The sequence below is a fragment of the Rutidosis leptorrhynchoides genome, chromosome 4 (genome assembly GCF_046630445.1).
Source record: "Rutidosis leptorrhynchoides isolate AG116_Rl617_1_P2 chromosome 4, CSIRO_AGI_Rlap_v1, whole genome shotgun sequence".
NCBI lineage: Eukaryota > Viridiplantae > Streptophyta > Magnoliopsida > Asterales > Asteraceae > Rutidosis > Rutidosis leptorrhynchoides.
Window position 1 is genome coordinate 646,097,430 of NC_092336.1, and position 13,202 is coordinate 646,110,631.

At 31.4% G+C, this 13,202-nt stretch overlaps 1 protein-coding gene and 1 long non-coding RNA gene across 2 annotated transcripts; one reads left to right on the plus strand and one right to left on the minus strand.

Annotated features, from left to right (window-relative positions):
• Positions 1-1,001: 1,001 nt before the first annotated feature.
• LOC139904460 (uncharacterized) lies at positions 1,002-3,084 on the minus strand. The gene is made up of 2 exons (XM_071886383.1): positions 2,917-3,084; positions 1,002-2,086 (listed from the first exon to the last, which is right to left on the minus strand). Exon 2 carries the CDS (start codon positions 1,974-1,976, stop codon positions 1,236-1,238), a length of 741 nt encoding a protein of 246 aa, XP_071742484.1. The 5' UTR covers positions 1,977-2,086; positions 2,917-3,084; the 3' UTR covers positions 1,002-1,235.
• Positions 3,085-8,605: 5,521 nt separating this feature from the next.
• On the plus strand, positions 8,606-12,318 carry LOC139904378 (uncharacterized). The gene is made up of 6 exons (XR_011778764.1): positions 8,606-8,911; positions 9,682-9,868; positions 10,607-11,354; positions 11,437-11,555; positions 11,842-12,085; positions 12,171-12,318. It is a non-coding gene; the product is annotated as an uncharacterized lncRNA (long non-coding RNA).
• Positions 12,319-13,202: the final 884 nt, after the last annotated feature.

The window sequence follows — 13,202 nt, forward strand, 5'->3', positions numbered from 1 at the left end:
TGAATTATAAAATAGAACTTTATAAGACATTTAATGGTTTAGTGTCGCATTATGTGTTAATTTAATATGACACTTTTTAAAATAGTCTTATAAAATAAAATATAATAGGACATTTAATTGTCAAAGTCGTATTATATCATCAACTGATAGGACATTTGATATGTATATCGTATCATTTTAAAGATTTAGGACACGTTGATTCTTTAATGTGACTGATGCGTTTTTGGGGTCCTAATTATTATAGATCTCATAGGACACTTTAATTGTGAATCATAACATGAAACTTTATAAGACATTTAACGATTTAGTGTCGCAATATGTGTTTATTTAATATGACACTTTATAAAAGAGTCATATGAAATAAACTATCATAGGACATTTATTTTTCATAGTCGTATCATATCATAACCTAATAGGACATGTGAAATATATGTCGTATCATTATAAATATTTAGGACACTTTGATTCTGTAATGTGACGGATGAGTTGTTGTGGTCCTAATTGTCATATCATTTCATATGACACTTTAATTATGAATCATAAAATGAAACTTTATAAGACATTTTACGGTTTAGTGTCGCGTTATGTGTTTATTGAACAGGACACTTTATAAATAGGTGTTAAGAAATAAAGTATCATAGGATATTTATTTGTCATAGTTGTATTATATCATTAACTAATAGGACATGTGATATTTATGTCGTATAACTGTCATTTTTTTGGACACTTTGAGTCTTTAATGTGACGGATGAGTTGTTGGGGTCCTAAGTATCATATCATTTGTTGCTTCTATAGAACAATATTCGGACATTGCTATTATGTCTCAGGTGCACACGTCATGTTGCGTTTGGCAAGTAGCTAATGTTGCTTGTTGGGTCAACACAACCAATTGTCAACAAGTGAGTCATAGCTACTACTTTCAATCTAAAGTATAACAAATTGAACAAGTGGACTGGCAAATAATATAACTGAAAACATTGATAAATAAGATCCAACAGCCAAATAAAACCAGTGATAAATAACATCCATAAACTAGGATTGTAAACAAAATATCCAAAAGATACTAGTTCCAAACTATTGAAATACTTATCAAACAGTACTGAAATTAACATAACAATCAAAGTACATAACCAAAAATAAGCAAGAGTTCGATCTGAATCAAAAAACACAAACCTAAAGCAGTAGCAGTTGATTACGACACACTACCCACTGGAAGTACCTGAAGTTTCATCATTTTACGGAAGACGAGCACGAAAACGTGCAACAGTTGATTTTGTGAATTTAGGGTGAGATGAACTAGCAGCTTTACCAGATTGACGACTAGAGGAAGGACAGGGCGCAAACGAATATCCGAGTTCTTTAAATAAAAAACGTACCGCCTCATTCGTATAGTGTAAATCTTTTTCCAAATCACTGAATCTGGGATCTTGGAAAGCTTCACTGTTGACAGCAGTTCTTTCTTCCCTTGCGGCACTGACATTGCCACCAGAATGGTTTTTGTTATCAACTAGGTCTAGGTTTGCCAAATGTGCTTCATCAAAATAGGTTGTAGTTGCAACCTCTGTCAAAGCAAGTAGATCACTCTCAGTATTATCCCCTAAACCTAGAGCTAACTGGGTTATATAGGCCCCACCACAAATAGCAGCATTATGTTTTTTCCTCACACTCTTATATAGATACCGAGCTAAACACCTCGCCAAGTTACACAGTGTATTATGAACAATATAATACATATACAACATGTCAGATCGTGTAACGTTGTAAGTGCAGGTAGCACGCTGATTTATCGTTTCGAAAATTGCTCGATGCAGTATCTTATAAGATGGTTGAGTGATCGATGTGGATGACAAGTATGTTTGATAGTCCCCTGCTCCAAAAGTGGTCCAAAAATCCCGTGGTTCAACACCCGACGGCCAACCAGTCAAACCAGTAATAAAATTTTGACTATTGACTTCATCAATGTAATACAAGTTCATAGCCAACGCAAATTCAAAAAACAAAAGTTCATATTTTTTTTACCAAGTAGTGAGAACTGCATAGCTGTCGAAGTCACACTATCAACGTACTTGTTGAACCGATAAGTACTCTGTATCAGTAACTATATATCATTAATCAGTAGCTACTATAGAAGAAATAACAATGAGAAACCTGTGTTATATTTAGTGTTGTGGCAAAAGAAAGTAAAAGATAACCTTAAGTAATTGGAATAAGAACACGCTTACAAGTGAGATAATTTTCACTTTACACACATCCCCTTCTAGATTTCTTTTCTCAATCTTTTTTAATTTTTAATGAACAATAAAACAGTTAATACTACAAACACAAATATATCTCCAGATATGTCTTCAATAGTTTCATTCTAAAAATGTATACATGTGCTATATGTATAATGTAATAACTCCCCTGCAGATGTATTGTATGATGCCAATGAGAATTAACCATTTTTAACATGCTACATAGTTCAATAACAGTAGACTCATCGACAAACCTCATATCACTTGGGATAATACATACCTATGGCGGTGTCAAATTAACGAAACCGCCAATCCTAGAAACAGGTACGTGTTTTAATGATGTTCTAAGTCTGAGGCATAAATGTGTATCCAGATTATATAATCAGTTCACAATTTCAATTGCCCATACAGTGTTACACAAGCTATAAGCGCCGTTTTAGATACCGTCGTTTACATTTTGATTTTGAGTTGTTTAAAATTGGATTGTCAGTAAGATGTTGTCAACAGGAAGACTACCACTACAACAACCTGCACGCATTCTTTTTTTTATTCGACAGTATGCAAGACAGTTCTAATCGAAAATAAATAAATAACACAACACAACACAATTGATGAACAAAGTTGGTTTCAACATTGAGTGTTGAACACAGTTGATACATTTATATTTTTAGATGGTACGTACCTGTATTTGTAGGGATGCTGTTTTTTGTGGTGGTTGTTTTTACTACCGTGGCTTGTTCTTCTGGATGGTGAGATATCTTGTCTAGCATGGACACCGGGGTATCACTTATCATTTGACCTCAACAATATACAATTCTTCTTAAAAAAATATATTACAAATTGATGAAAAGTGTATATAACCAATTGCTGACGTTGATTGTTCTTCTTATGCTTCAGTTTACCGAGGTAGGTATGCTAAAGTTTTGGTGTTTCTGTTTTTTTTATAAAGCGAACATGACTAATAACCCAAGCCAGCTCATTCTGAACCCAACCTGCGTTAACACACCTCCCAAACCACCCATTTAGTCAACTCTACAGTTTACTAAAAGCATGTCATCAATCTCCCAAATTAAATTATTAAAGCCTGTACTTATCTAATGATATAGCCTTACAACATCCGAACCCATTGATTATTTAAATAAGAAAAAAACTGTAGGTGGACCAACCCGACCCATTTGCCTTGTCACTTGTACAAGAAATACTCATTTCACCCGAACTATGGCTCATTTTTGAATATAAGCAGCAGGTATGGATCAATAAGGACTTACAGAGATGCCATTTTTGATGGCTTAAGTATTTCAGCACAACCAGCAGATAGGGGTGGTGCAACTTTCCATGTGGCCATCAGCAATGTAATGGCTTAAAATTACAAACAATACACCATGGAAATAATCCTATTATTCAACAATTCTGACTAATTTATGAGAGAGAGATTACAATGGCATAATTGGGCAAGTTCCCTAATGACATGACATTTGAATGTATCCATTAGAAGATCAATAGATACATTTTGCTTGGCACCCAACGCTTCAGCAAGATCAACGCTATATTTAAAACATCCAGAACATCATCCTAAAAGACAATAATTATATTGACTGTTTGTACAGTCAGTAAAAAAATAGCAATATGATAATCCATAATACATTCTATGACCCAAGCTATTTTATCAGGTGGCTTTCCACAATCAATGGCTTCAAGTTTTGCGAATAAATATTTTTTAACAGTTATGTTCACATGAATGAAATCCTCTAATATTTTAAAAGGATACATAAAAAAACAAATTATTAAAAAGGGCGTATTTGTTACAAGAGGCCACCAGACATCGAATAAAAAAATCATAAAAAGATAATAAAATGAACCCGTTTAGAAGCTTTATCAACAGATTGTGACCGGAAACACTTCATCGGAAACCGAAGCTTCAGAATCGGATACGACTCCTTCGTTTCCTTCATCTTCAATCTCGGTTAGTAAATAAGCACAATTATTAAGCAAAAAACTAATTAGTGGAAGTCATACCAATGATTCAACTAGTATTTTATATTGACAAAACTAAAAACTTACTGAATACGGAAGTTCATCAAACAGTTGTTGAACACTTCGTGAACCACCTTTATTAGTTACTCATAATTTGAAAAACAACAAACTTGATTTCATTTTATTCACAATATGGACATGAAATCGAAAACATAAAGTCATATCTAATCACATTAATTAACATAAAAAGGATTTTAACTCTCCATACCAGGTAATGCACATATCGCCACCAGCGCAACCAAATCTAAAGTCTTAAATCAACTATACAATTCCTACGATAAAGCTAACATTAATATTGGAATGATACACAACCAATATAACTGATCAGAACAACATAAAATTCCTACGATAAAGCTGAAGTCTTAAAACAACTATACCCATAATCACACTTATTAGTACTCAAAGGTTCACCGATTCAGTTTTGGTTTTTTTTCTTTTCTTTTAGCGATGTAGTTAGCTAGTACAGCATGATCAATTTGCAAAACCCCAATTTTATAAATATCAAACTTTACGCAATCAACATCAGTTAAAATAATTATACAGTGCTATATGTTACAAAATGACAAAGAATTGAAAACCAACCTTGAATTCGAGATGAGAACTACACAGTTATGGTTTGCTTGAAGGGTTTTGTATGATCGAAGTAGGAACGGAAAAGTACTACTCCATACTTTTTAGACTCTCAAATCTCAGTATAACAACAAGTAGTACTTACAGAGAGTACTCCAATATTTAAGAGTATCACTAAAAAATTAGTGAAATGGAGGGAATAGAAAAACATACCGCCAAAGTGCCAAAAAAATGTACTTCGTATTATAAAAGTTTATTAATGAAATTAAATTTTATATTTTTGTTATAAAATTTCATTATAGCAACAATTATACATGCCTATAGTTTTCTTCCGATAAAAATTATACCGCAAAACACATAATTGAACTCATTAATATCGCCACAAAATCGTGTATAATTATGTGGCTCAAGCTTACTATAGCTATATAATTTGCATTTTCAGCTACTTGAATCATTTTATCAATAACAGCTGACTTCATATAACACACTTGTTGTAAATAGATATATGACCTTATTACCTAAAGATGAAAAGAACATATACATGCCAAGAAACATATTTAGATGTATTATTTCACATGTGATTAATGAACAAACTTTGTATTACAAAACTAAATCGTCAAAATAATAAAGAAAATGTAATAAGCTCAAAATTTTCTCATAGCACTTTCTCATACCCATATTCTACAATATTATCATTGTATTGACTTTGATCAACATAAAAAACTAATACATAAGACTGCTTATGCTGCTTGTTAGTTCAGAGGCGGTAAAATAAAAGACAGGTGCAGTTCCTACGCTAAAATTGGTTAGATCAATGAACCTTCCATCTAGAAAGGTGTTTTGAAAAATTGGGAATAGCAGATTACGTACCAAAACACGATCACTTACACATCTATTATATTGATATATAACAATTAATTGATCATGACAGTTTCACAGTGTATGCTGATTTCATCTTAACAGTTGTACAAAATATTAAATATAAGGATTCATAAAAAACCAGTCATATGAGTATAGAGTATAGCTGATTTAGCAATACCGATGATAATCATACAAATTTTGTAAGCTTGATCGAAGATGACGATATATGTGCAAAATAATTAAAAAAATTAACACCTTCAAAAGTAAGTAACCCATGAAAAACCAAAAAACAAATCATCAACACACTGGCAGGAAACGAAAAAAGTAAGAAAGAAAACAATCGAAAATCAAACATCTGTACATATAGAACAACATAAATATAAAAATTTACACAAATCTGATCACTTACCAAGCAGGTACATTACAACAAAGTAACATATATTCATCAATTGCATATATTATCTGCTAATTTTCAATTTCCCCTAAAAAGGGATGCCCATCGATGACGCCAAAAGAGCACACATATAAACATAAACAATCAAAATTAAAAAGAACAACTAAACAAAAATACATACCCGGAAGTAGGCCTCAAGTACAAAAATAGAATGATTTCTTGTTCTCGTTGTTGTGAAACAACATGATTATACGGCGTGTGTATATTGGCCTAGCAATTTAGAGGCAATCAATTGAGATTTTTAAGGAAATTTATCAGTGTGAGGGTTTTAAAAGAACAAAATAGATGGTGACTGAATTAAAAACATTATTTTGTAATGCCCTAACAGCTAAATTAAATGGAACATTAAAAGGTTTAAGGTGGGAAAAGGGATTATTAGAATATTTGAGAGAAAAAGGCTAGAAGAAGCCGGGAAGAATGGCGCCATAACTTTTGGTAATATATTATATTTATATTTATATTTATTTATTTATATTTATATAAAAAGAATAGCTTAGGCTTATGAAAAGTGAAAGTACTAAAACAAACCCTCCATTATATTAATTAACATTATTATTATTGATGTACTTTTTAGCCAATTTATATCAAGAAATAGTAGTTTTTCTTACAATCCGTTTGAAGTAAACTAGGGTACTTAACACCCACACGTTCATCTCCTGTAGTTGCATTACTTGTCCTCAACTACTATCCTGGAGAAACTCGGACCAATCCGAGGCATGGCCGGTAAAACCCCCTCCCTGCTGCCCCACACTAAGCGAAATGTGACATAGGTGGATATTTTAGGTCAGGGATTCCATTGAGTGCAATGTTGCAGCCCAACGGAGTCGAACTCCTGAACTCTCGCTAAGAGAAGCAGACCACTACCAGTTGAGCTACAACTCAATGTTACCAAGAAATAGTAGTAGCGTAACTTCTTATTTTTCGTTTCTTTTTCTTACTTTTTGTCATTTTGCACTCCATCTCTTCGACTTGTCGTCCTTTTCAAGATTAGGTTATTAGATTGGATGAGAATATATTGTATAACATGATAGATAAAAGTCATAAAACAACAAATTTAATAAACCATTCATAAACTTAATGCATTTCTCCGTAAACCTAAACATTAAACCATAACCTGAAAAGCTAAACCCCATATGTCAACCTAAACCACCACCAACAACAACAACAACAACAACAATACCCAATCCCACGAATGTAGGGTTTGTCAACCTAAACCCCATATGTCAACCTAAACCATAATCCAAAAACATATCCACAAGCATTAAATCCTTAAACGTAATTCCTAAACCATAATCTCTCCACCCTAAACCTTATATCCTCAAATTTGAACCTTCAACCATAAAACCCTATATCCTAAACCCTTAAAGCCTAAACTCCAAATCATACCAGGCGACGTTGAGACACTATTCTTATATTCACCACCAACCCATTGAAAATATCATCACCATCATGAAAAGACACGAAGCGAGAAAAGATTATTGACCATCCATCATCAACATATATCAAGTTTATTTATTTTTAATATGTATAATAGTAGTATTAATTGTCATTTATTAATAGTCAAATTTTAGGATGATATGAGTTATTAATAATAAAAATTAATAGTTATAAGTATAGTATTATAACTATGGAATATTTATCTATATATCTTTAAGTTTAGCAAACATTCGCGTTTAAACATGAGAAGTCTAAGTATAATATAAAAAATTATAAGTATAACTGTATCTATAGTTTCTATTAAAATACTAAAATGGTGATGTTATTATTAGGTTAATTCATTTGTTAAGAAAAAGAAAAAAAATCTAAACATGGTGGGTAATGTCATTAATCTAAATAATTTTAAATATTAAAATTAAATAATTTTAAATAATTTTAATTAATTATTTTGAATTGAGTACGAGAAGGTATAAAAGTTAGGCAGAAGAAAACCAATTCTACATTTATATTCTAATTTATTTTAAAATAAAATAACAACCTATATTTCTCTTATGATTGGATGTTGATTGTTTAATATGCATTTTAGGTGTTTGATGAAATGTTCAGCTGACGAGTTTCTTAGTCGGACTATGTGGTTTCACGGGTCATTAAACTAAATAACTTTAGCATTTACGCTCAATTAATACCTAAAATATATCATTAAATTAAATTGTTTCGTTTAAATAAACCCATAATTTTACGGGTCATTTCACCGTATAAAATTATATTTTGCTATATCGAATACGAGTGTTTTTACCATCTTCCCTTTACTTATGGGATATAATATTATCTTCTGCAATTTGATAAGTTTCAAATTTTCAAGCATTAATTTTTTTGCAATTTAATTTTTTATCGGCAGCTACACGAAAAATTTTAAATGTAAATTTTTTCCCACCAACGTAAGCTTCAAATAATTTGAACTTCCTATCTTTTAATTATTTTTGGTGTAAAAGTTTGTATATTATTTTAACTCTTGAATATTTTTTGTTGTCTATGGTTCATATGGAGCTTCGCTCTATTAGGCGAGGAAACGAAGATCAATTTACACAACATCGATTCCTAATGTTTCTACCCCTAATTTCAGTGATCAATCATTAGATTAATATAAAACCACCACGATATCTCAATTTCATTTTTCTCTGCTGTATGAGGAAACCATGAAGCCCTCTAGCACGAATCTTATTAAATTCACTTTCAATTTCATCCCGAAATGATTCCTAAAATAAACCATGAAGCAATCCGTCATATTTAAGGAACTCTTGATTTCGGTCTCCATCACCAGGTAAATGAAACCCTAATTAAATTGATGGAGTGTGTCCACTGTTGTTCATCCACAACCGTTTTTTGCTTCTAACGTGTTAGTTTCTTAGGCAATGACGTGGGTTTAATGTTTAATTGGTATAAATTGTTGTTAATTTTTTTGTGTTTATGTTTTGTATAAATTGTTTAATTGCTTCAGTATGTTTTTTTTTCCTTCCAAATTCTTTGTAGTAGCTGTTTATTGGTGTGTGGAATTTTTTTTTTTTTTTTTTTGCTTTGTTTTCATCTTTCCCGACAGTATTATTATTTAACGTGTGTACCAGTTTGAAGTTGCGTGGACTGTGGTTTAAGAATCAGTGTTAGCTACTATGTATTTTCAGGTTTACTTATATCCATTTAGTTTATTTTCCCTCTCCTTGTGATTTTGGTAGTTCTTTTCTGATTGTTTTGAAATTGTTGTTGCTGCTCATGGATTATGTAACTGATGTGGCCTATTTTTGTGTATGATTTATGACTTATCTATTTTAATTATTACGTTGTTGAATACATTATGTTGTTATACATAGTGTTGATTTATTATGTCTTATAGAAAGAAACAAAAGCGAGGTAGATGTAGTGTTACTACTCCTTGTGATCCTTCTGATGTTGAAAATCTTATTAGTATTTTTGTAGGTGAATATATCATGTATGAATTCATTTTATATTGTTATTGTTCGTTCTTCACTACTTCAATTGATAACATTAAGATAACAAAAACTTTCACAATTAACATTAGTATCTCATCCTTTTCAGCTAGTTAACGATTGAGGTTGTAAAGTTTGAAAGAATACAAACACCAGTAGTGGTGGCAATTTGCGCTGGAAGGTTCACAAGATGGTGAAACATTGAAGAATGAACAAAATATGCCATCAATGAGTCATGGATGCCCTTTTATACCTCTCAAATGGAGGCCTTCTTATGCTAAATGGTGCTAAAAAAGGTACGACTTCTTGGTAGGATGCTACTGATCCTAGGTGTCGATTTAGGTTGCCGATTTTATTTTTATTTCTTAATTTATTTTATGCTTTTAGGTAAATCAAATGTGGCAATTTTAACCCATTTACTTATGTGTGGGTTGATTTGGAATTATTATCAGACTAGCAGATTATAATTTGTTGTGAAGAAGTCTTCATGTTGCATAGTTATCTTAATATTCTTACATCTAGTTGCTAGATATGTTTGAATATCGGTAGAGAATATTTGTGGACATAGTAACTGGCATACTCAACCATCCGGTTCTTTTGTTGAGTTTGACGACTTAAGAGGTTCATCTGTGTGTTCTTTTTTATAAAATAGATCACACAAAATCATTTGTTAATGCTTATCAACACAACTTTTTGCGAATTTTTTTGTAGTAAACAACTTCTTTACCATAGTATGGTATAAGCTATAAAATGCGTTTTGTAAATGTAAACTGTCAGGACACACATATACAACACAAGCATGTATTAGCAACAATAATCTTATTTGAAAACGTCGAAACATTTCTGCTGTAAGTCTATAACGCGCAAACATATCTCGCTCGTTTTTAGCTAAATGATTGTGTGAATTTTTTTTATGCTTATTTATTTATAGTGTTATGTTTTTGTATGCTCTCATGAGTTGTTTTTGTTGTTGTTATAGTTCTATTTTTACTGTTTGCTTATTTATAATTTTTCTTCTTTTGGTGTTATTGTAGGTGTAACTAAGTATTATCTTGGTGATTGTGACCGCGTTTGCAGTCTCTCTAATAAATACTAACACCATCACAAATCTATATCTATATATCTATATAAAAAAGAGTTTAAAAAAGCTGACATGTGATTAGCACCTTAATTATTGCAAATTGTGCCATGTGGAAAATCCACGTGTCTATTCCTCTATGATCTTGAATAATTTTATTCATAAGTTAACAAAATTTGAATTTACAAGTGGAAAAGGCGTATATAATCAAAATGGGTGTACCCCATCCCTTTTAACAAACGTTATCTCCACCATTTTTAACAAACACATATAACTTCCATTTTAAAGAGATACAATCTGTATCAAATAGTTTTTTAAAGAGGTGTTATTTTGATGTTGAGTAAATATGGTGCCTTTGCAAGCAAACATATTTGTATGTTGTATTTGTGGTTTGGCATGGTTGATCACACAAAGAGTTTAGTATTACAAATTAGTAACATTAATTGTTTTTAGATAAATTTTTTATGAGATACTTTATTATACGACTTACAATACACATTTATTTGTAAGTCAAACCAAAATTCATATAGAAGATAAAAGTTATATCTATATGTAACTAATTTAGAAATAGTTTTTGAGAAGTCGTGCAACGCGCGAGCTCAAAGCCTAGTAGACTATATAGCATGCATAGATAGTGTCAGCACGATCAAACCAGCATGCACTTTGAACAAAACAAAGAGGCTCATCGACCTCATAGATCTCAGGTAACTAAATCATACGTTAACCATAACATTATAAATACTACTACATAATTAGTGATGAAATTTCTATCCCCAAAACGTACAGTGGCAATACAAACAGTTAACGCTGTGGAATGATCATGCCGCTGCCTTCGATGTAGCTGCCTATAAATGTATGGAGAAACCAGTAATTTTGACAGCAAATGCATATTGGGCAATATGATGGTAATGCACTACATACTTATCATAGCTGCATTTAATATGTCACTAAACTAATTCTAACAAGAGTACTAAATAAACGTCAACTTTTTTACTTTTCATTGAAATGCTTAGAGCCTTCTAATGATTAGTAGCTCACACTTACATAAATTAAAATATGAACTGTTAAAGATGATGATGGTATTTAACCAATGTAAACGTCAACCAAGGTGATTTTTTACAGGTAGTACTGTTTAACAACTTAATATTTACCTTTAACATTCATAATTGCTTGTTGAAAATGAAATTCTAGGTCGGAGATGAAGTTTCACTACACATCATTGTTAACCCTAATGAGAGCGTAGAAAAAGGATGGTTGAGGAACTTCAGTCAAACTAAGATAGTTGGCGGCATAGAGATTGGACATGATTGGTGTAAGGTACATATTCATGCGATCATTAAAAAGGGTGAATATTTTGGTTAGGCCACATTATTCGTTTTTTAAAGTTGAAGATGCTACAGGCGCGTCTATCGCGTGGCCTTTTGCGTTCATATCGGTATGTCTATCATAAACTTGTGATAATATTAAATTTTATAACATGCAGTTTTATGTTTATAAATATATGGATGGTTTATTTGCAGGCGGTAACCTTGGATTTATAAAGATGCATGCTGATCCAAGACGTTTTGCGTTGCTTTTCATTGTCTTTACTTTCTTTGTCAACTGTCATTCGAAGTCGTTATATGTTAGATTATATATGAATTTTTTATGTTTAGTGATTTTTATGTTATGAGAATAATTTATTGAAATTTAATAATGTTTTATTTCATATTTGTTTTTTAGTATAAATTATAAATTGGGTGTCCTATAATCATATTAAATAAATAATAACTGAATTCGAATATTCGAACCCGACCCGAATAACTGAATCAAACTAGATTATCTGATTTGGATCATGCTATCTGATCCGGGCCCAAATATCTAAACCGGATACGAATCCGAACCGAAACTAAATTTGAACCGGAACTGAATCTGAACCGGAACCGAATATGCGAACCGGATCCAAATATCGATTCGAAACTGATCCGAAACTACTATGACCTGATAGGACGCATTTTGTGGTTTTAAGGTTTAATGATATTTTTATATTAGGACTTTTTTTTAATGGTACTAACCTTGAAAATAACTATGTTAGGATCTTTTCTGTGATACTAAGGTAACATATCATTATATATTAGAACCCATTTTGTGGTTTTAAGGTTTAAGATATTTTTATTAGGACATTTTTTAGTGGTACTAACCTTGGAAATCATTATTTTAAGACTCTTTCATGTGTTACTAAAGTAACATTTGTGTATATTAGGACCTTTTTGCTTGGTACTATACACGAATATTGATACATTAGGACCTTTTTTATTGGTCTAATGTACTAGTTTTTTATAACAGGACCTTTATTTTTGTACTAACAAAATAATTGGACCATTTTTGTAGTCCTTGAAAAAAAAAATTAAATAGGACGCTTTTGTTGGTACTAACATAATTTATTTTTACTTTTTGGACACTTTTGTACGTCTCAACTTAAATAAAATTCAGTTGATATGTACTTTTAAGGACTTTCTGCGTAGTATATCGTTAGATTAGGACTCTGTTTATTGGTACTAATGCACTTTTTT

Bases quoted from the DNA above. Each gene is read 5' to 3' on its own strand.
- LOC139904460 (XM_071886383.1), bottom strand. From the start codon at position 1,976: ATGAACTTGTATTACATTGATGAAGTCAATAGTCAAAATTTTATTACT.